This window comes from Empidonax traillii, unplaced genomic scaffold (genome assembly GCF_003031625.1).
Source record: "Empidonax traillii isolate 1590-97213 ecotype Southwest subspecies unplaced genomic scaffold, ASM303162v1 scaffold1149:size320058, whole genome shotgun sequence".
Lineage (NCBI taxonomy): Eukaryota > Metazoa > Chordata > Aves > Passeriformes > Tyrannidae > Empidonax > Empidonax traillii.
The window spans coordinates 22,324-44,761 of record NW_020956342.1 but is presented as its reverse complement, the minus strand read 5'-3'; the positions used below and the strand labels follow the sequence as shown (position 1 = coordinate 44,761).

The window sequence follows — 22,438 nt, the reverse complement described above, 5'->3', positions numbered from 1 at the left end:
ATTCTGTGATTGCAGCAACAGCAGCAATCGCAACAAAAACACCTCCTGAAAATTGGATTCCTGCTCCTTGTGCAGGGTCTTGGGGACCTGCATCCTTGCAGTTCTAGCGTTAGGAATGGAGATGTCCATGAGTGTAGCAGTCTGGGGAGACCAAAATTCCCTCCAAGAGGGTGAAATATTTTAGAACAGCAACAAGAAGCCCCCTTATTTTCTGGGAGTTCTCTATGGGTTATGCCACCCCTTTTGAAAGCAGCTTCTTTACCTCTGGGTCATGCTTTGCACGGAGGCTTTCATGGCTACAGCCTGGTTTGCCACACCATTTTTGCAGAAGGATAATTACGAGAGCTCCAGTAAATCTCAGAAAAAAATGTGGAAGCTCTTAAGCAAAAATGGACGGGGGGGGGAAGAAGTTATGGTGATGTCTGCAACGTGAAATTTTTCTTGTTTACTGAATTTAACCGAAACCAGACACAACTGAGATGAGGACTCTGCGCTGGAAAGCAGAACTTCTTTCCTGTGCTGGTCATGAAAGCCCCGTATCGTGATTAAACCAAAATGATTGCTCAGCTTGATCGTATACGAATATAACTCTGGAGTCAAGTAAAAACGTTTTGAAGTTTGTCAGTGTTTGCTTGGTAGGTCATTGCTGGTTAGCAGAGAAGCAGTCGCACAATGAGCCGAGTGCTGCCGTGAATGTTTGCATGATTTTGCTTTTAGCTGTGCCTGCCCCTTTCTGACGCGATATTTTTCCCACTTCCCAAATGCAGGGCTTCAGATAACAGGGAGCGTGCTTATGAACATAGTGCCTATGGACACCATGAGCGGGGGACGGGAGGATTTGATCGGACGAGACATTACGATCAGGATTACTATAGAGACCCTCGGGAGCGGACCTTACAACACGGGCTCTATTACACTTCTCGGAGTCGAAGTCCGAACCGTTTTGACGCTCACGACCCCCGTTACGAACCTAGGGCCCGGGAGCAGTTTACATTGCCCAGTGTGGTACACAGGGATATCTACAGGGATGATATTACGCGGGAGGTACGAGGCCGAAGGCCGGAGCGGAATTACCAGCACAGCCGGAGCCGGTCGCCGCACTCGTCGCAGTCCCGGACGCAGTCCCCGCAGCGGCTGCCCAGCCAGGCCGCCCGGCCCGCCCGCTCCCCCAGCGGCAGCGGCTCCAGGAGCAGATCTTCCAGCAGCGACTCCCTCAGCAGCAGCAGCAGTACCAGCAGCGACAGGTAGGTCCCTGTGCCGGGGGCGTGCGGGGCGTTTGCCGAGGCGGCGAGGAGGTGTGAGCCCGGGCTGTGGAGTGGTGGGGTGTTCATGGCAAAGCGTTAGTCACTGGTGCAGGAGTGGAGATAAATGGCAAAAGGCTCAGCTGGAACGAGACGGATGTGAGGGGAACACTGTTGGCATCGCTGGTTATTTTCCATGGTGGATCCATGCAGTGTCTGTCAGGCACTGGCTGGGCAGAGCAGGGATGTACCGACACGCGGCCTTGCCGCCCCTGAGCCTGGGGGATGGCATGGCTTTGGTGTGCTTGGGGAACGGCGTGATTTTGGTGTGCTTGGAGAACAGGGTCACTGTTATGTGCTTCAGTGAGGGAATAAGCAAATTTTAAGGTCAGGTACTTTTACAGGCCACGGTTTAAGGTTCTTTGGGAAAAGGTGACCAGTGTTCGATCTCCTCTCGTTCCCTGTCACCGCTGACATTTAAAAGGTTGATTTTTTGCCTTCCCATTTTTTCCCCTGTTGCCTCACAGCAAAAATTGTAGACTTGGAAGAATTAAAAGGAAATAATCCAAGCTGGCTGTTGCTAGTGATGCACACATGTCCTTGGTTCTGCGATAGTTCTGTATTTGTGGCTTTATAAAATGCCTACAGGGTGGAAAGAAGGTGCCAGAGGTAATCCCTGATTTCTTCTAATAATTTTTAAATTCGTGTTGAAGTGCCTCTCTGATTTTTAGCCTTTTAAGAGTAAATTCATCCTAAGATGGAAACCATGAAGCTACAATTGCCCCTGTAAACGTTTCTGCTCTTTGGTGAAGAGCTCTGCTCCTCAGGAGGGTTTGCAGTCTTGGCAGCATTCCCTTTGCATACCAGGTCTTTTCTAAAACTGAAAATATTCATTAAGTAAATAAGTGTATCAGTAGAATAAATACCTAGTGTTTGATTTCACAAGGGCTTGGAGTGGCAGGACAAGGGAATGGCTTCCCACTGCCAAAGGGCAGGTTAGATGGGATACTGGGAAGGAATTCCTGGCTGTGAGGGTGGGCAGGCCCTGGCACAGGGTGCCCAGAGAAGCTGTGGCTGCCCCTGGATCCCTGGAAGTGTCCAAGGCCAGGCTGGACGGGGCTTGGAGCAACCTGGGCTGGTGGAAGGTGTCCCTGCCCATGGAAGGGGATGGGATGGGATGGGATGGACTTTTAACTTCTCTGCTGACCCAAAGCAGTCTGGGGTTCTGTGATTATCACCAGGAATGGAATTTACCACTGGTATAAATCTCTAATCAAGGTAATTATTCTCACCAAATCTTTCCTGCCTGAACATTGGACCTTCTGGAAGGGTGAGATGGGCTGACACAGGGCAGAGCCTGCAGAAGGGAAGATGAGGAAATCCACTTCTCCTCCTCCGATTTCCTCACCCCCTCATGTCTAAGGAATCATGCAAATATTTATTTACTTCTTTTAATTATTGTTTTCTCCTCCTGGATTTAGAAATCCAGGTCGGGTCTTGGCTGGAGAGCAGGTGATGAAGAATTTGAGAGGACTTTTAGGCTGCTTTAAGCACTTGTTTGTTTATTTTTAACACCTCTCTCAATGAGAGCTTAAGGCTTGGATAAAGACAACCCTTTGTCAAAGATTTTCCACACTTAAAAAAATCAGCAAGACTTCCAGAGGTCTCAAAAAAAAAATTATAGAGAAGATGGATTTGAAAGGAGGGCTGGTTACATTTAAGGTTTAATAAAAAAATCCCAAGCAGGGGAAAAAAAAAAATCTCTTCTGGTGCTCCTTTGCTCCTTGCAGAGTGAGAAGGGAGTCCAAGAAACTCGTAATATTTATAAAATGTCATTGTTGGGATGTCGAGGCGGGATGAAATCCTGTTCTGAATTTGAGAGGACTAAATACAATCCCACTGGAACTGAGTTTTCAGATTTAATGAGAAGAAAAGCGGCGTCTGCTGTGCTTGAGCGTTTCATTTTCTTGGCAATTTCTGGTTGTAGTAATGGAAAAGTAGACGATACTCAGGGAGGAAATAAACATTTTTTTCTTATTAATATAGTAAAATCAAACTCAGTCAAGGTGGATTGTCTATTTAATTTTGAAGAGAGAGGAGTTTTACACCTTTCTCAGCAATCAGTGAGATATTAATAAACATTTAACCCTCTCTTTACTTGGGGAAGCAAAACCCCACCTGGCCTTGAAGCCTTTTCAAGCACAAGTGTTTTTTTTTCTGTTTAATTTTCAGCACACTCTGAATTTTGCCATGTAAATAGTAAGCACCTCGTACCCTGTGGCGAGCGAAAGTTGCCTCACCCCCTTTTCACGGTACAATATTTCCAGTTTCGTTTGTTAGGAGAATAATTATTTCCTGTCATTTCCGTGGTATTCCCAGGGATTTTAGCAAGCCGGAGATTCTTATGGCCTTTCTGTAAGTAGAACTGGGCAACTTAATGAAATTATTAGGGTCTTTATGGCACTGAATTCTTCTGAAGCAGCAGAACTTGGTCAGTCTGGTCTCAGCTGGCGGCTGGAAAAGGTGAAGTTGTGTTTCCTCAGGGAGGTGTTTCCTGCCTGCTCCCCGGGGGGTGTTTGGGGCACGTGGTGGGTGTTCAGCACCGGTGGAATTTTTGTGCCTGGCACTGTCCTTTGTGAGCAGAAGGGTGGTGAAGGAGAAGTCTGGGCTTCCTTGCTTGTGGTTCTCAAGACCTGCGTGAAGGAAGTTAACAGTTTGATTAAATGGAGATGATTTTCCCGGTCAGTAATGTCGGAAAGGTGCTCTGCAGATTGCTTAAAAATTCAAAACCAACCCAAAGAAAGCCTTTATTTCATGAGGGTTCAGAGTTCGTTGTGTTGGCTCTCAGCTAAGCTTTGCTTTAAACTGCTGTTCGGAGGCCTTTGCAGGTAATGGAGCTGCAAGGGAGTAATTCAGAAACTAAACCCGAAAAGATGATGTTAAAAATAACCGATATCCTGTGAAGCTGGGCTTTATTCGGGGTGTTCTGTGGCCTCTCAGAAGTTGCCTGGCTGGGCTAAGGTGGGGAAGCTGGTGGATGTGGGTGGTTCCTGTGTGGATTTGAGGAGGAATTTGTGTTTTGAAATGCTCTTAACAGGAGATTGCTCATTCCCCACCCATATCGTGCAGAAGGGCTGATGGAATTTTTTTATCACCTTGAAAGAGTAAAAAAACCTTGAAAATTATAATTTTCCACCACCAGAAGCCTCAATTTCTCCGTTTTGGTGATTCAGACACAGACCACTAATGATACATTAGCAACATATTTTCTGTACTGTGTCATGGAAGGAGCTGGATATGGATGGAGGCTGTGTGATCCCATAGGAAGCAAACCAGATTTTGTTTGTGCCCTGCCCAACCTCCTGGAAAAAACAACCAACCTCCTTTTTTTTTTTATTATTTTGTAGAAAAAGCTCCTTTCTAGGCTGCTTGTCGAGGTGCTCCAGTGCACTAAAAATAATTTCTGGGCTTTTTGCTCCAGTTTGGTAACGTCAGATGGCCTGACACATCTCTTGCTGCTCCATGTGCTAGTGATTATTTTTAAAAGCTTTGCTGCAGGGATGTGCTGAACCACTTCAGAGTGGGACGTTTCGCTCCCAAAATCCTTGTTGGGATGAGATTTAAATTATTTACAAAATCCTGGCAGTGTTTGATTTCCTACAGTTGAGCTCCAGAATGTGAAAGTGGGAACACCCTGTGTGTGTAAATTTACAGATGAGCGACCTGAGATTTCCTTTTGTCTTTAATTTATTTTTTAGGAGTGTTTATTTAGTCGTCCGTTGTCGAGGGTGCTGGAGGATTTACTAAGTTAAATGAATAATTTCCTATAGTTTGCAATGTAGTCGTCTTTAATTTATTTTTAAGAGTGTTTATTTGGTTGTCTGATGTCACGGATGCTGGAGTGGGATGAATAATTCTCTGTAGCTTGTAATGTAAAATAGATATGTGGAATCAAAACAGCAATTTCAGCTTAGACACAAAACTGATTTTATTTTCACCAAGATCTAGGTGAGCACAGTCATTCCAGCCCTGCTGAAATCAGGCAGTGGGAAACAGTTGCATGTACAGCTGTTTGAAAATTCAATTTTTTTTAGTAATTCTAATAGCTGTACTTAAAGTTCTCATGACAAGTGGGCAAGGCATAAGGTAATTAGAGATTGGTTTTAATTTTAGATTTCTCTGAGATGACATTCTTTCTGGAGCAAGGAGTTACAGTTGGAATGGGATACGTGTGTGTCTTAATATTGAAATAAACTGATGAAAAATACTGCCAAGAGAATTTTAATCATGGGAAAAACAGGCTCCCTGAAACCTCCTGTGTATTTTATTTTGTCAGGGACTTTCTTACCCCGTGTCAACAACTGAAGTGAAAGTAGAAAAAAGTGAGTTTAGTTTCATTACATAATGCAAACCTTTCCCTACCATTGTCTTCATCTCCTCCTTCCCGCTTCGTTTGCTGCCAGAAGTGATGAATCACTGATTTAGCTGGGATTTGGGATTTTGAGTGGGTTTGGAGATGCCTGTGCTGAGAACAGATGAAAAATCAGGAAAAAATGAGGTTAAATGTAGCTGTTTGGTCTTTATTGCAGAATCTGTGAGATGGCTTTTGTCGAGGTTCAGTAAGTCCACAAAAATTTTGCTCTGTAGAGATGAGCTGAATATTTTTAATCTCTTCTGGTAGAACGACGGGGTTGAGCATGCTCCTGTTTGTATGGGAAAAGAATTAGGTTAAGATTTAAAAATGAAAATTAAAGAATTTCATAGAGTAGGAAGCCTTTTCCGTTACACAAAGGCAACAGTAAATCCTGTCAGTCAGGTGAAACCTCATCTTTACCTTTTGTTCACATAAACCCATGTGCTGCTTTGATGTTCTCTGTGCACGGCGAAACGTGAATTAGGGAAAGGAAAATGAAAAAAAAAAAAAAATCCACCTCAGATACTCGCAGGTTTTTGTTACCAACTGTCGAGCGTTTCCACTTTGTTCTTCCTTGTGTTTCTGCTCGTCTCAGCCAGTGCTGCTGCTCAGCTAAATATAACCAAGACCATCCTTTAAATGTGGGTTTTTTACCCTTGGGACTGTATCGAGTTTCTTTCGAGATTGAGCACAGGCAGAACGTTTTCAGATGGCTTTGGAGAGACTAGAATACAGAAAGCAAACCTTTATACTCGGAGATCTGCCGAAAAAAGACGTACCCGCACATGTGGAACCACATAAATAGATCCTCCCGTAGAAAGAAAAAAAAAAAAAAAAGGCGATATATCAGAGATCTCCTCAGGGGCGGAGAGGAAATGGTGCCTCGGTGCCCTTGGGAGGGACCGGCACAACCCGCCCGTCCCTCAGCCTCCCGCCCCAGCTGCCGACAGCCCGCATTAGCTCACCCCTGGACTCGGCACTAATCTATTAAAAATGTGCGTTGCATAATAAGATTTTTATCTCGCTAAGAAACCCCGCCGCTTTCTCTCGCCTCACGGCCGGCGGAGCGCGGCCGGCGCTGTAATGGCGGCGCGGCCGGGGGGGGGAGCGCGGGGCCGCCTCGCCGGCTTTTTGGGGAAAGACGCTGGTTTTGGAGCGAGTGCTTTTTGGGGCAAAACGCTGTGTTTCTGAGGGAAGAGCGGGTGTTTGGGGGGAGAAAAGCGGGCATTTTGGGGGGAAAGCGGGTGGGTTTGTTTTTTTTCTTGGGAAAGGGAGTTTCTGATGGAAAACTGGGTGTTTTGCGGGGGGGGGTAGAAAGCGTGTGTTTCCCCTCAAAACCACTCCATTTTCCCCGAGAAAGCCTGTGTTTGGAGTGGGAAACGGGTGTTTTGGGTGGAAAAGCGGGTGTTTCTGAGGGAAAATAGGGTGTTTGTGGGAGGCAAGGTGTGTTTTTTGGGGAGAAGCGCGCGTTTGCGGCCGCGGTGCCCCCGCGGGCGGGGGGCGGTTGTTTGTGCTCAGAACCGGTCTGAGCCGGCGGGAGCCGGACCCGCAGCGCCGCCCCCGGGGCGGGGCCGCCCGAACCCGCGGAAAAACACCGCGATGGCCACCAAAAAAACACCATTTTTAATTAAAATATTATAGCAGAACACCCCCCAGCCCTTAACGGTGGAGCAGCTCTCGCTGCTGCGGGAAGGTTTCCCCTCACACAGCGCAGGGAAGGGAAGCAGCAGCGCCCGTGTCACAGCCAGCTCTGAGGGAGGAAACCGCCCTCTCTGCCGCTCAACCTTCCAATTTTAGGTGGTTTATTTATTTTTTTTTTATTTTATTTTTTTCAATGCTCTGCCCGCTCTAGAAGTTAAGCACTGGTTTCCCCACTGGAGGACTGAGCCCCAAAAATCCGCAGAAGGGGTTATTTCCCATATCCTAACACCACCGTCGCCGTGAAAATACACAATTCCAGAATAAAATAGAAACTTAACATTGTTAGCCCCTCTGGAAGAACCCATCCCCCATCTTTTAAATAAATAGGCAATGATACTTTAGAACATTTTAACCAAGTGAGGGTTTTTTTTTTAATTTATACGTCATTTTCTTGGCATGAGCGGCCCAAAAAAGAGTGGACATTTGGCTGCAATTAATACCCCCACCCCCCGCCGCACTCCCAGTAATTGTTGGTAATTGCTGGCTCTAAATGACAAAGCAATTAAGCCGCTTCCTAAATGTGCAGAAGTAGGTGTTTATCTAAATCTGGGCTGTCAGGCTTTGTTTCTGTGTTGGGGCCCAGAAGCTCAACTGCTTTCTCCAAGTGGCATTTGATTCTTCACAAGCAGAGAAAAAAAAAACCCGTGTCTTTTTCCAAATTTATTTCAGGAAAGGAGTCTTAAAAATGCATCATGTTAGGGCTGGATGAAGTGGAAATTACTGTAGAAAAATACCTCTGTTTTATTACAACGACAACTATTTTTATAATTTAAAATGAATTTATTGTTTTGCATTCTCTTAAAGAGATTATTATTTTATTTTTAGTGCTGTAAAGGTTTCTCGCAATGAGATCAGAATCTTTAGTAGCAAATATGAGGATTTCTGGCAGCTGAGTCCAGATCCTCACATGAACTTACCTTTTCCTCTGCTGGGGGAGGAAGACCCACTGTGTATTCAAAATAACATTTTGAAGTCGCCCCTGGACAGCTGCAGGTCTGTGGGAGCTGGTATCTGCTGTGAGATTTGGCGATTTCAGGTCTTCCTAACCTCCTTATTAGGAACAGTGGGAAAAACCTGAGCTGTATGGAAGGCACTGCTCCCACCAGCACTGTGGGAGACGTTGGGCTATTCCTTAAATCCGTGGGAGCTGCTAAAAATTGCTGTTTTCCCCAAAGGTCAGGTGCTGTCAGTGGATTGGGTTTGACTTCGGGGTTGTGCGTGTGCGTATTAACAAAATGGTCACTTCTAATTGCATTTTTAAGGCTTTGATTTCCTTCCAAGTATTTTGCTTAATCATCTTGAGTAGGCTGAGGGAAGGAAAGAATTAGCTGAGGTCAGGGAAGTTGAAGCTGCCCGTGTTACTGCTCAGAAGCCGGGCTTAGTCTGAGGCAGAAATCTGCCGTACACCGAGAGAGTGAGGGGAAACCAACCCTGGAAAAGCCAAGGAAAACAGGGAAAGGTGGGGTGCCTTAGGCTGGGATGGCTCCCTCCCTCTGCCTGAGCGGTCCAGATTCTCCTTTCCTTGGGAGAAACACAAGCGGGCTGTGAATCATCGCTGACACAGATTAGAGGGATCGGTCTGGAAGTGCCTGTCTGCATCGATGCTGGAGTCAGACAGCTCACATGGAGACACACCGCAGGCACCAGAGGTGGGGGAGAGCATTCCTGTCCTAAAGACCTTTGGAATAATGGGTGCTTTAATAATTCCTAATGAATATTCACGTGGTGGGATGAATAGCAAAAGGGGAAGGCTGTATTGAATGCTTCCTGAAAAATACCCGTCATTACGGTGATCAAAGGAGAAACCCAGCCCCCGCCTGGGCTCAACCCTACGGTGTTCCCATTAAAGCCCAGACAGAGCGTCCCTCTGGACTTGCTAACACAGCGACTTGGTGGGTTTTTTTTCCCTAAAGAGGATGTTTCTGGCTCTGCCAGAGGCGTGGATGCAGGAGGAGAACCTTCCCCTTAAAACCTGAGGGCTGGGAGAACAGCTCTCCTCGCAGCGACCTGGCATTAACCTTAAAAACAACTTTTGGTTGTGCTTAAATAAGGTCACAGGGATGGGAATTAATGGTAAATAAGCCTTATTGGGGGAAAAAAATAAAAAATAGTATCATCCCCTAATCTTTGCCCGTTGAATTAACCGTGTACCTGATGGGCTTAGCTTTGCCCTTAACGTCCAGGCATCCTCCCCCGACGTTGCAAGTGCCCAAACCACTAATGATGGCATCAGGGTTTTAAGTGAAAAAGCTTCTTAGCAGGAGATTAGGGATCCCACTCCAGATCATCAGCTGGTAATGCCACTCAGAGAGGAGGAGGCAGTGCGGCTCTGAGTGGAAAATCACAGGCTTGGAGAGAGGTGAGGGCTTCAGTGTTGTACAGGGAAATAATTTATGTGCTGGGATGTAGTCCTAGTTTTTCTAAACCTTGAAGGAAAGTGGAGTTTCCAAAGGGAGGAAGAGTGAAATGTGCACTGTGTAGATGCCATGTTAATCAAGTCCTTGCATAATTGTTCATTCAGTACCTAATACAAGAGCAAAAATAGGTCTGGCATTAGGAAACAAGACAAGAGCCCCGTAACAAAGGTAGGAGGGAGCTGTTGTTTCATTTCTGGTCCTTCCAACCAGGAGTGCTCTCTCCTGTCTGGAGAAGTGAGACGTGGAGCCTTTTAATTCCTTCTCTCTGAGAAATGTCTGGGCTTCCATGTGCAGTTGCTTTATTTAGCTCAAAGCGATGGTTTTGGCTCGAAGACACTCAGAAATCCAGGATGGCAGGAAAAGTACCTTTTGGAGAATCCTTTCTATGAGAGGGAAGTTGTTTTCAGGGCCGTCTCATTTCTTCCACGATTGCCTGGTATTCTCCGTAGATGCCCAGAAATTTTCATCATTTTTATACCCGGGCAAAAATACGAGAACTTCACCAAGCCCTCTAAGAATCAGGAGCAATTAAGACACATCTGCAGCAGATCCCGGCACTGAAAGCATTCACGTGTTTATTATCTTTCATCCGTTCGAGAGCAGAGAGCTTTTGTGGCACGATCACGTGTGAAAGAAAGGCACTGTTCTCCCTGAAAGTGAATTCCCAGGAATGCCAGCACCGGCTCCCCACAGGCAGACAGTGCCAGGGTGGGCTCAGGGAGATGCAATGTGTCCTACTTACTGTGGCTGCTACAGGTCTGACCTCCTTGGATCATCTGACACCTCGTTGGGTAAGAGGTTGCTGCAAGATCTCAAACCCTCAAATTATGTAAGATTTACACGCTTGCTTTGAAGTTGGTCCCTCCCTTCCATGTTTGTTTACTGCCTGGTGTGTCCTGTTGGATTGTGAAGGATGACTAGTCACAGAAAGGGAGCTGCCGGGTTAGTAGAGATTTTCTGTTCCTCTTGGCTTTCCAAACGCGTGTGGAGCTGAGCTTGTCCCGGTGCCGGAGCCTGGAGCACGTCCTGCGCCGGCCGGGGCTCTGCTGGGTGAAGTTTTCAGTTTGTTTGGTTGGTTTGGAGGTGGAGGGAAGGGCAGAAAGGCTGGTTGTGTTGCTGGAGGAGAAGCAGAGATGGTATCTTAAGCTGTCTCAGGAGTTGATGTTGGGTCTGCTTTTTAATATTCAGTTTCCCCTGGATTTGGAGAAATCACCTGCGTGAAAAGGAAGGTGCTTAATTAGCACTGTCCGTGTGGCTGCCAGGGTTTGGGGGCTTGGAACACCAAATCCCATCAGGGAAGCACGCAGGCTTTGCCTTTGGGAATTCCTTGGAGGGCTTCTCTTCCATGCTGTGGTCTCCCACTGCTCCTCCTTTCCCAGCTGCTCCCGTGTGGTGTGGAGGCCAGGGGCGTACAGGCACTGGATCTAGGGGGGGTGTAAGGTATTGGCTTCTGTATTTTTCCCTACTTTTCCATTTTTCCCACAAGTTAAGTGCTCACCAATGCTTTGCAATCCCTGGTCAGTGTGATGGAACCGGCCCAGGCTTTTGGGAAGGAAAATCCGTGAACTTTTGACCATGTGTGGAGATTTAATCACTAAATCGTAACAAACACCACGGAATTAAATTACAACGAGGTGCTTTTTCAGAAGTTACTCTTAAGTGACAAACACTGTCACATGATACTGGTTTTGCTGGGTTGGTTTTGCTTTTGCTTTTGCTTTTTTTTTTTAATTTCTAAGCCTGGCATTACCCTCTATAGTTGCTCAACATAAAGCCACATTGTCTTCCCCAGCCCCTCTATACATTCACCAGCCTGTGGCACTTTACCCATTCCATACAAACACTGTCTTTTTTATTTTATTTTCATGACATCAGTATTTTCTGCCCATGTGAAATCTCACAAAAAGTTCTGCTTTTAGTTGTATTTTTATTTGCATGTGGGCAGCAAGATGAAGTAATTCCCAAATATATTCCTAGCCAAGAGATCCATCTGTTCCCTGCATTTTTAAATGGCAAATTAATCCTTAGCATACAACTCATCAAATGTCTTCTCTTCCCTAATGTATGCTGCCTGAGATCACAGAAATGACATTTTTTTCCCAGGCCTTCCATTTTAAGTAGTCCTTTCCTGCAGAACAGCAGCTCCCATTCCGGTTCTGCAGAGCTCTCTGTGCTTCTTCCAGTCGCCGTCGCTGGTCTGAAAAGGGGCGTGAAAAAAAAAAAACAAACCTCAAAAATTATTGTTCCCTTCATCTCTTTGGTGTTTCTTTGACAGGCTGCAGAAGATTCTATTAGGACCTTAGATCAGAGGGACTGTTTTATGATCTAAGATGTAAGAGAATAGAAATGATCTTGGAAAAACACCCTTGATAAATGGATTTATTTCGGATGGAGAGCTAAGGTCGCTCTGTCCGTTTTGGATTTCGTTCTTTGGACAATAGTGACCATTTTTAGAAGTGCTAAACTTCCCCAGCATTATCTGCCATAAAGGGAATTTCTATATTAAGCTTTGCAGGCTCCCAAATTTACTTAAGCAGCATTGTAGATCAGCTGTGTATCTTGGCATGCCTTCCATTGCAACTCCCATCCCAGGAACAATTCTGTTTATAGGAGAGGATGCACCATTTCAAAACTGCTCCAAATCAGGAATTTCAACAAATGGTGTTTTGTGTGATGCTAAAAAACCCAGTGCTTCGGCTTGGGAGGAGGAAGGGCTGACAGATAGTGCCAGGTTTGGGTTTTTTTTAATACAAGGTGTGATGCTTTTCGAAAACACGAAGACAGAATTAATTCTGCAGGGCTGTTTGCTGGGATCTACTGACAGCTTTGTGTTAAGAAATAACTGCAGAAATAACCTGGGGGTGAGGCAGAGCTGGGGCTTTTTTTCTGTTTTAGCATATATGTGAGAAAGGCTTTTCTTCTGAAAGATGCCCAGTGCTCGATTCTTAGTTAATGCCAAACGAGTTTAAAATTGTATTTTAAAGTGTTTATTCCCAGGAAATTATTTGACAGGGTTTTTAAGGCAAAAAAGTTACTTTTTATCCCACCCTAAAATGCAGAGTAGGTCCCTTCTTGAAAGCTGTTGTTGTTGAGGAGACTGCCTTTAAATCTTAGACTCAATCATCTTTTCCAACCTTAATGATTCTGTGTTGCTTTCTTGGTATTTTGAAAAGGTTTGGCCTCCCAGAGCCGGGAGATCGAGTTGCTGAGCCCGTTCCCGCGGTGATTCCCTGAGCGACCTTGGGCAGAGCCCTGGGCTCTTCTTACCTTACTCCTCCCTCTGCAATGCAGGAATGTAAAGACACACCAACCTCCCATGAATCTGGGGCTGAAATGGGGGGGTTGTTTGAAGATTTCCTGCGCTCTGAGGTGTCATTTGCAAAGTGCTGATTTCGATGGTCTGCTGAGCTGGCAAAGGCTCTGGGCTCTAATGGGATTACGCTGCTTTTGGCCAACTTTGGGCCAAAGGCTTGAAAGCCATTTTCCCTGGATTGTGGCAGTGAGGTCTGCCCCGTGTGTGCTTCTCAGAGCTGCTGTGATCACAGACTGATCAGTGCTGCTCTTCTTCAGGCGTGTCCTGACAGCGCTTGGAATACTTTGGTTGAATCCTGACGCGGCTGGAGGAGGTGGGAGTTGGGGGTGGCTGCAGCGGGACTTCTCACCAGGGTTCCTGACCCAGGGCTTCCCTCTGTGAAGGTGATGTTAAACAGAGCCTCTTTGGGCTCTCCCATTCTCACACCCACCCTCTTTCTTCCCTCTTTGCATCGGTTGAAGTTTAATTGTGGGAAAGCTGCGCCGAGGAGCTGCTTTGTACTTCACCCTCAAGGCCTCGATGACTTTAATCTTTCCCAGCGCCGAGCTCCGTCACCGTGGCCCTTTGCTGAGAAAGCATTTCCTACAGCTTCCCGGAGCTGCCTGTGGAGCCTGAGTGATCCCACTGTTCCCAGGGAGCATCCCTGTTTCCCAGAGACTGGGAGGGCAGGGAACTCAGCTACTCCCAAATTCAGCACCAAACCCAGCGCTGGGAGCAGGGCGTTGAGTGGCACCTTCCCAGCGGTAGGAGCTGTTGCTGTTGCTGAGTTGGATCTTTGCTCCGTAGATAGTCTGACGTGTTTGTAACCAACACTTTTTTTTTCCCCCAGGTTAATGTTTTTAAATCTTGGCCGTACAAAGTTCAGGCCTGAGGACAGAGGGACGTAGGTCGAGGAGCAAGGTGGCAATGCCAGCTGTGGGTTGGGCACAGTCTCCTCAGCCAGACAGGGATTAATACAAACATACATATTTTTAGCAATCAGAATGGATTATTTAGTTGCAGGGAAGAATTAAAAGGAGCCCAAGGCTGTCTGGAAATTCTGAGGGCACGTGGCTACAGGGGAAGGTGGTTCTGGGGTGGGGGCAGTCTGGCCCTCTGAGCAACATCTCCATCTTTTCCATGATTCATTCCAACCTTCATCAAAGATCAGGTGTCAGACATCAGGACAAAATAACTGACGAAAATATATTTATATATATTAATGTATGGCCTGTCACAGAGATGAAATGGGATGTTTGCCTTGGGGTAAATACATGATAAATAGTACCTGGAGGCTGTGTCCTCAAAAACTTACTGGTCAGAGACTGAAATAAACCCTGCAAACAGGCTCTGTTAGCTGACCAGCTGAAGGACACCGAGTTGCGTTGCCTTCCCCTGGCCTTTAAACATCATTTCACTTCATTTCTTCGGATTTAGGATTCCAGCCCAGCAGGAGATTGCTGAAGTCTCCTCTCTGGGCATTATAAGGCAGAAAGGGTTAAGGGAAGGAGGATGTCCTTGTTCTATTAGTCTGCAGTATTTTATGATCTCTCCTCAGAGCAGTAAGTGCTGGGTTTATCTGTTGTGTACTTTTTGTGGCTGTTTGCTGCTTCCATGCAGCGAGTTTGGTTTTCCCTCCCCTCAGTGGACTGTTTAGTAAACTTCAGGGCGTGTGACAGGCACAAACCAAAGTTCTTGGGTGGCAAGTTCTCAGCGGCTTGGACGGGGGCCAGGAATGTCCTGGAGTCACATCCCGGTGAGCTTTGCTCCGCAGGGACCGGGGCGATGGGCACGGGGCAATGACACCGCCTGAGCCTGAACTCTCTGCTCCCCAACTGCATTTCTCCACCCCTGCTCTTCTGTCCACGTTCCCAGTGGAAAGCTTTGTTGTGACACGAGGCTCTGTGTGGTTTGTGCGTGGGCTGAGCCCCTTCGCTGCTCACCCGCAGTCGGCAGAACGCGACGCTGACTCGTTACCTCTTGATCTCCTCGTACAAACCAACCTCAGAGGCTGGGCTGGGTTTTCTGACATCTCCAACTTCAGGTTCAGCAACTCCTCTGAACCAGGAAAAAACCCTGCTGTTTATTTCCACAGGTGTGAGAAGTGTTTTTTGCCTTGGGAACACCCTGGTGTGGGACACATCCTGTGCTCACGTGGGCAGTGAGGTCAGCGCTGGAATCAGCTCCAACAAGGAGTTGCTCACCCTGTGCCCAGACCTCTGGAATTTTCATCGTGGTTATTTCTGCCTGTGGCAGGGGATTGGAACGAGATGAGCTTTAAGGTCCCTTCCAACCCAAACCCTTCTGGGATCCTGTGATTTCTCCTCGGGATCTCCTCCTTTCTCCTGTGGCAGAACAGCTGGTGGTGTTGGAGTTCTGTGGGAATGGGTTACTGCTCTTCTTTGTTGGGAACGTGTGATTTGCTCTGCCTTTTTGACTTGCACGACTGCGGAGAACGGGGGAAATGCTGCTTAAATACCTTTTTAGGTTCGTGTCATATTTAGCAGCAGATCAGAAATATCAGCCTGTAATAACCCTGTGCATATATTATTTCAGTATATCATTTTCCATCCAGAAGTCAGAGTGTTTAACAGGCAAAGATCCTTTCATCCATTGCTGGAATGGAATATGATGCATTTTTTAAGCTTTTGTTTTAAGCAGTCGCCATCAGATTTCTCTGGGTCATGGCTGGCAACAATCAGGTACTTTTAATACTTTTTGTTCCCAAAAAAATCACTAGTACATTCAGAATAAATTGGAGTGATTTTCTGGTGGTGTTTTCTCAGGTTGGAAAAAACCTAATTGGCATTTTTTCCCCAAAAAACCTCTGAAGTATCCCGAGGATTTATGCCTTCTGGCTAGAGCTGATCGTACAGCACGTGGTGTTTTGTGCAGAGAGATCATCCACGGTGATTTCACTGGGATCTGCAAAGGGAGGGACAAGGAAGAAAACAAGGATTCCTGTTGCTTCCCTTTGGAACTGACTTTGGATTTCCTGCCCCCACTTGGGAATGTGCTGCTGACATGAGGCGTGAGAATAACCTGGGGATGGGAGCCTGTCCTCAGTAGATCTTTCTAGGAGATAATCTTCACTCGGAGATTATTCCGACAGGGTGTTGAATCCCAGCTGAGCCAGGCAGAGTTCCTGATTTCAGTTCATTTTGGCTGGGGAAAAAGCGATCACTGCATATTTCTGTAAAAAAAAAACCCAACCCTGGATTGTTTACCGGGTCTGGTGAAAGAGTTTTTGAAGGCAACTATTAAAAAAAAAAATTAAAATCTTAATTTTTACTTCTTTCCCGGCTGATCTTTGGCGTGAAAAATGCAAAGAGTTTGAACCAATTTTAGGTGGCTTTGTTTTTAACTTTAATCATGGAATGGGTTGGGTTGGAAGGGACCTTAAAGCCCATCCAGTGCCACCCCTGCCATGGGCAGGGACACCTTCCACCAGCCCAGAGTGCTCCAACCTGGCCTCGGACACTCCCAGGGCTGGGGCAGCCACAGCTTCTCTGGGCAACAGCAGTTTGGTTTTGTTTTGCCTTTTTTAACCTGTTTCTCAAGCTGCAGTTGCAGCTCAGCCCCTGCAGTGTGTCAGTGCTTCTCTCTGCTTTGCCCTCCACGACGGCCGCCGTGTTTCCAGTCCTGTTTCCCGCCGTGTTTCCAGTCCTGTTTCCCGCCGTGTTTCCAGTCCTGTTTCCCGCCGTGTTTCCAGTCCTGTTTCCCGCTGTGTTTCCCGCCGTGTTTCCCACTTTGCTTCCCCCTTTGTTTCCCGTGGGGAGTCCCCAGCCTGCAGCTGACTCACGGCTCTCGAATCAATGGGCAGAAATGACAACTGTCCCACATTTGGAAGTGGCAGAAGGGTGCAGGCAGGTTGTGAGATCTCTTGATTCAGCGCCGCTGCCATTGACGGAATCAGCGGGTCTCCCGTTCCATCGACGGGTTTGGAGTCTCCCTTTCATCTCCTTTTGTGGGAACAAAGGGAAGGCTGGCTTTGTGTTCTCTGCTCGGTGCTTTCATTTGTCAGACACAAACCCAGCGTAACTTCATCGTTACTGAGACCTGCCACCTGTAATTGCTCAAAAATGAGAGATTTCCGTGGAGTGGTTGTGGGATATCAGGATTGGAAATCTCATTTTTACGGTTAGAACTGAGAAAAGGAAAATTCCGGGTGCTAAATCAGCTGCAGGGGTCTGAGAGCAGGAGCTGGGCTCCGTGATCCTTGTGGGTCCCTCCCAGCTCAGGATATTCCGTGGTCCCATGAACCCAGGTGTATTTTGCATCTCAGCCCCATTGCTGGATTTGTGTGTGGTGAGTCTTTGGGACTCAACCCATGTGGATAAAATTTAGACTGGATTACGAATCGATTTAATCTTGGTTAATAGAGAATAGATCCATAGATAAATACTGTGAGTTATGAACAGATTTTATCTTGATTGATGGAAAGCAGATACATAACTCGTGTCAGTAAGAACACACACATCCCTACATACTCACAGGCAATTGCAGAATGCAGATAAATATTTTAAAAGGCCTTGTAAAGAGCACCTATAGTAAAGGACATGTGCAAGGGAAGGATTTCATGTCCTTGTTAAAGTGGGATCAGGCTCCTTTATGGCTCCGTTTTTCCATCCCATTTTGCCGACAGTCAAACCAAAAATCTCTGTTCTCAGTTGCTTTGATGCCGTGGAGTGAAAGTGGTTTTAGGAGTATCTGGGCTGGACAAAAGAGCATCTGAAATCCTGGTTAAATGCTGAAATGATTCCCAAATGGTGCCACGTGCCCAGGAGAAGAGCAGAGCAGGAGCAGGCGCCGGGAGCCCCAGGCCGGGCTGTTGGAGGAGCCGGTTCCCGGTTCCCTCTCAGCGCCGCGTGTGTTGTGACAGCTCAGGAGATGAGTTTGTCGTGCTGGCATTCTGCTCCACTGAGTTTCCAGGGATGTGGAAGAGCAGGTTTCCCCGTGTTGGGAAAAGGCCGTGTGCCAGAGCACGCTCTGGAGGCAATCACCCCCGGTCTGGGGCTGGGAGCGGAAACACAAAGTGAAATTAGAAAGCTGGGTTTGCCCCATTTTTCCCCTGCCCCAGAACTTACTGGTACTTGAGATACTTTCAGGGAGGAGATTATGGAGCTGTTTGTTTATCCTGTTACATTCCCACATTCAAATATCCCTAGCTCCTTCGAAAAGCTTTATGGACTGACTTTTGCCAGAAGAATTTTTAATAACTTATTTTTCACTGGCAACGGGCAGCTGTTTTCAGAATGACTCCCAGGGAAAAGCAAAGCCATATTCTCGTTTTAATATTCTGGGAACATGTCCTTGAGCAGCTTTCAGGCTTTGGTTCTGTATATTTTTAAAGCTGAAAAAGGGTTGTGTTTTGCTGCTCGAGACTCCACATAATTCCCTGTCAGATGCTTTATTTTGATTGTGCTGTGAGCTAGAACTGGGTGACACGGCAGCTATAATTAACTCTTCCATCATCCTCCCATTCACAGAACATCAAACCTTTGACTTACTTTTGAATTATTATATCCATGTTTCTTCAATTGGAAAAGTGATGGGGGTTTCCCTGAAGAAAGGGGGGATTGTTCTTGCAGCCTTTTTTTTTTGTTTTTTTCCCTTTCTAAAAATAGTCAGGAAATAATGACTTTTTCTTTCCTGGAATGTCTCAAAGAGTCTTGCTTTGCTTAGAGATGTGAATCCCTAAAACTTCCTGGGGAAGGGGGAATTTTCAACATAATCCTGGTTTCCCAAAGTTGGGTGGAATTCAGACTCCTTTGCAGAATTTATCACCCTGTTACCCTCCTGCTTCATCACTTGGATGTCTTAGGGTGTTACCCAAGGTAATATTTTTTTTTCCCCAGTGGAATGCTGTGATTTTAAGAGTGTGTCCCATATTTTAAACATCCTCATAAAGAAAAAAACCTGAAAAGAGCTTTTTCCCCTTGTAAAGCACTGTTAAAATAGAAATTCAGTGCTGCCTCTTGCTTGAGAGGTACAATCTCAGCACAGTGGAATATTTTAAAGGCTTCAGGAGTTGGTTGTGATATTGAGCATCAAGGTGTGAGAAGGGAAAGTAAAAATGCACACGGGGCAGAGGCTTCCACAGCCCTGAAATCCTTATTTTAGCCTCCCCCAGGGGCTGGTGAACCACGTGGAGCTGCTGCCAGCTTGGGAATTATTTTCAGCTTCTCCCCACACACGTTCCCTGCCCTGGGTTTGTGTGTTCAAAGCAGTTTCTCTGTTCTTTGCCAGTTTATTTCCCAGCAGCAGGCGGTGGCTGATGTCACCCCTTGAGATTATTGGGGGGCCTGTTCACGGGGGGTTGGGTTTGTCCTCCCCTTCCAAAATGCTGGAGAGAAGAGCTTGAATTTAGTGAGGATTTGAGGTGCTTTAGCAGAAAGGTGGAGGCAGAGAGAGTGGGATGAAGGTGAGGGAATTGCTGCACACTTCACTTTTAGTGATTAAATAATTCATTAATAAGAGGGCACAAAAGGAGGGTGAACAGGTGAGGCAGCAATAAAGGCAGGTCACAAACTGAGCAGAAAAATGAGGCTGTGAAGGGGCAACTTGGTGGCAGGAGATTCATTGCTGGGAAACACAAGGGGGGGTGGGAAGGGAAATGCTATTTATTATCTAGGAAATGAGGGGTTGGGTGCTGCAGGGTGGGTGAAGGGCTCAGCTTTTCACTCCATTCCTGGCATGGCTTTATTTTCTCTCCTCTCCCAAAGCAACACTGAACTTCCTCCTCCAGGAGGAGGAGAGTGTGGGAAAGGCACCAGTGTGAGAAGTGACTGGGTGGGTTGTAATGAGGGCGAGACCGGCAGGAGAGTTTCTCATGTTTATTATTACATCTGCATTTTGGCCCTTTTTTGTTGTGTTTTATTTTGGTCTGGTGTGTTTTTATATCCCCACTGGATTTTTAGTGGGTATTCTGGGACAGAGATTTCCCTTCTGTGCCTCCAGATATATTGGGGACAGAGCCCAGGGGCTTTGGGAACATGCCACAGTGCTCATTGCACCAAGAGGTTCAGGAAGAAAAGCAGGTTTCTTTGAATACAGGAGCTCACAAAATCAAATCATGGAAATGCTTAGAAGCCTCAAATGGCTTCCCTGAGAAAAGAAATGGAAAAGTTAAGTGGTTTAATGGCAAGAAGGTTTGTAAGAAGCCTATGAAATATTTAGGATAAGAAAAAGATAAACCTGCGTATCATTTTTCTAATATGCTGTGGAGAGGAACATAAAAATTCAATCAAGCAGCAAAATTTCCAGACTGACAGGGTTATTTTAGTACGTGGCACATCTCCCCCCACCCCCCTTCCAGCCTGGGAGCTGGAATTCCAGCCGGATTTTTGCGAAGGCTGCCCATGCGATGGAGAAGGAGAGTCCTCCGGGGTTATGTCACACACGAGTATTTTTAGTGCAGCTCTGAGCCCTCGTGCCTCGGGGAAGGAATGAGCCACTGAAGCAGGATGACGTGTCCCCACTGGGCAGGTTTAATAACATCATTCCCTGTGTTTGGGCCTCTCCTCCAAGCGTCCAGCGCTCCGTGCCGGCACGAGGCCGCGCCTTGGATCGGCTCCCTCTGGGATCCGCCGTGCAAATCCCCCTCTCTGGTAATTGTTGTTCAGAAAAGGCTTCTCGGGGTGGATTCTTCATCCCCCGAAGTTGGAGGTTGAGGCCGAACCTGGGAACGGTATTTGCTGGTTCATAGAGAAGCCCAGAGTGGGTTGGGTTGGAGGGGACCTTAAAGATCATCTCATTCCAAGCTCTGCCATGGGACATGAACGTCCACACCTACCCAGGCCATTCCTGAGCAGCTGACCAAAAAACTCACCACAATTTTCACAAATGAGGTTTTTTCAGAATACAGGTCCGTTAGGGAAAGATGCCTGAGAGCACAATCATAAGCACAGTAATATTTCTTTTCTGTCCATCAGAGCTCTGGGATGGATTTTGAGGCTCCATCAGCCCTGTGCCTCTTCTCTGTATTTCTCCACTTCCCACCCAGCTCCCGAGCTGGTCCGACATCGTGTTACCCTTCATTAAATCTCCACCGTTGTCATGGCTCGTAACAGGATCTCACTCACATTTTACCCATATCCTGCTTCCCTGCCTGTCTCCTCTCAGGGCTCTGGAGGAGAATATTTGTAGAAAGACTCTAAATTCCTGCGGAAAACCAGGCCGTGGTGCAGGAGTCGGGCACAGGAGGGAGGTTGTAGCCGAGCAGAAGCTCTGCTGTTTCGCGTTGTAAATCAAATCCCAGTTTCCTCGGTCGCTTTGCCCCTCGGTTGGACTCACGTGTGGTTCCCTCCGTGCCCTTCCCAGCAGTGACTCCAGCAGCAGCTCCAGCGACGAGTCCCCGGCGCGGTCGGTGCAGTCCACGGCCGTCCCCGCGCCCGCCTCCCAGCTGCTGCCGTCGCTGGAGAAGGATGAGCCCCGCAAAAGTTTTGGGATCAAGGTTCAAAATCTTCCAGTGCGCTCAACAGGTACGTGCACTCGGGGGAGAGGGGAGAGGAGGACTGGCTGAACAACCCGCAGTGAGCCGAGTGACCTGTCGTGACACGGCAGCCACGTGGTGCCTGCCGGGACGGGATTCTCCTCCCGCTGCTGCTGCCTCGGTTCTTGTGTGACAGTGGGAAAATTGCTTAATTAGTGACCATCTGTGAGGAGTCCTGCTGGTCCCAGCTCCGAGTCTTGGGCACTTGGGCATTCCCAGCTCCTGGAGCCGGTGCTTTCAAACAGCAGTGGGGGTTCCCTGGGGAAAAAAAAAAAAAGAAGCATCTCCATTTTTTCATTTAAAACTTGGATTGGTTATTCTCACTCTGTTTTAATTTCTTTTTTAATCAAAAAACTTCAAGGGTTTCTGTTAAAGTTTAGATGCTTTTAAACACCCCTGAGCATATTTATAAAGGCATTGGATATTGCCTGGAAAATAATGCTGGAAAATAATGCTGAGAACAGGAGAGATACCACAGGAAAAACCAGCCTGGGATCAGTTGTGAAACAGTTGTAAGAGGATTCATGGATGCAAAAGCACTGGCTGAATTAAAATACTTGTTAACCTTGGGAGCAGCATACCTCACATGGTGATATTCTTCCTATAGGTTTTATTCCTGTCCTGTTCCTTAGAAGGACACGAGGTCATTATCCCACAGATCCCAGATTGTGTGGGCCCGAGTCATATTCTGCAAAATCTGATGGCTCTGCCTGGTTATGTTTCTGAACTGACTGAACTGAATGCTGTGTGACTCCAGTCTCCATTCCAGATGCCTGATCCCAGCTTTGGAAACCTGCTGGACTCGATATCCCTGCGGGATTATTGATGGAGTATCCCTGTTTATTTATAACCTCTTCACCTGCATCTGGGTGTCTCTGA

The 22,438-nt window shown here is 46.9% G+C and overlaps 1 protein-coding gene and 1 long non-coding RNA gene across 7 annotated transcripts in view; one reads left to right on the top strand and one right to left on the bottom strand.

The window, feature by feature from the left end:
• The window catches only part of SPEN (spen family transcriptional repressor), a 65,283-nt gene that overhangs the window by 20,575 nt on the left and 22,270 nt on the right, over positions 1 to 22,438 (top strand). For 4 of the 5 annotated variants that reach the window (XM_027905390.1, XM_027905389.1, XM_027905391.1 and 1 more), the window contains exons 3-4: positions 768 to 1,244; positions 21,388 to 21,548. In XM_027905390.1, coding sequence (XP_027761191.1) covers positions 768 to 1,244; positions 21,388 to 21,548 — 638 coding nt within the window. The remainder of the gene's footprint in view (positions 1 to 767; positions 1,245 to 21,387; positions 21,549 to 22,438) is intronic. The other variant, XM_027905388.1, reaches the window with a different exon arrangement.
• On the bottom strand, positions 3,658 to 6,874 carry LOC114068925. Of its 2 annotated transcripts, XR_003573688.1 has the most exons (3): positions 6,076 to 6,874; positions 5,664 to 5,944; positions 3,658 to 3,934 (listed from the first exon to the last, which is right to left on the bottom strand). It is a non-coding gene; the product is annotated as an uncharacterized LOC114068925 (long non-coding RNA). The 2 variants fall into 2 exon arrangements; XR_003573687.1 differs by lacking the exon at positions 3,658 to 3,934 and having other exon boundaries at positions 5,214 to 5,944.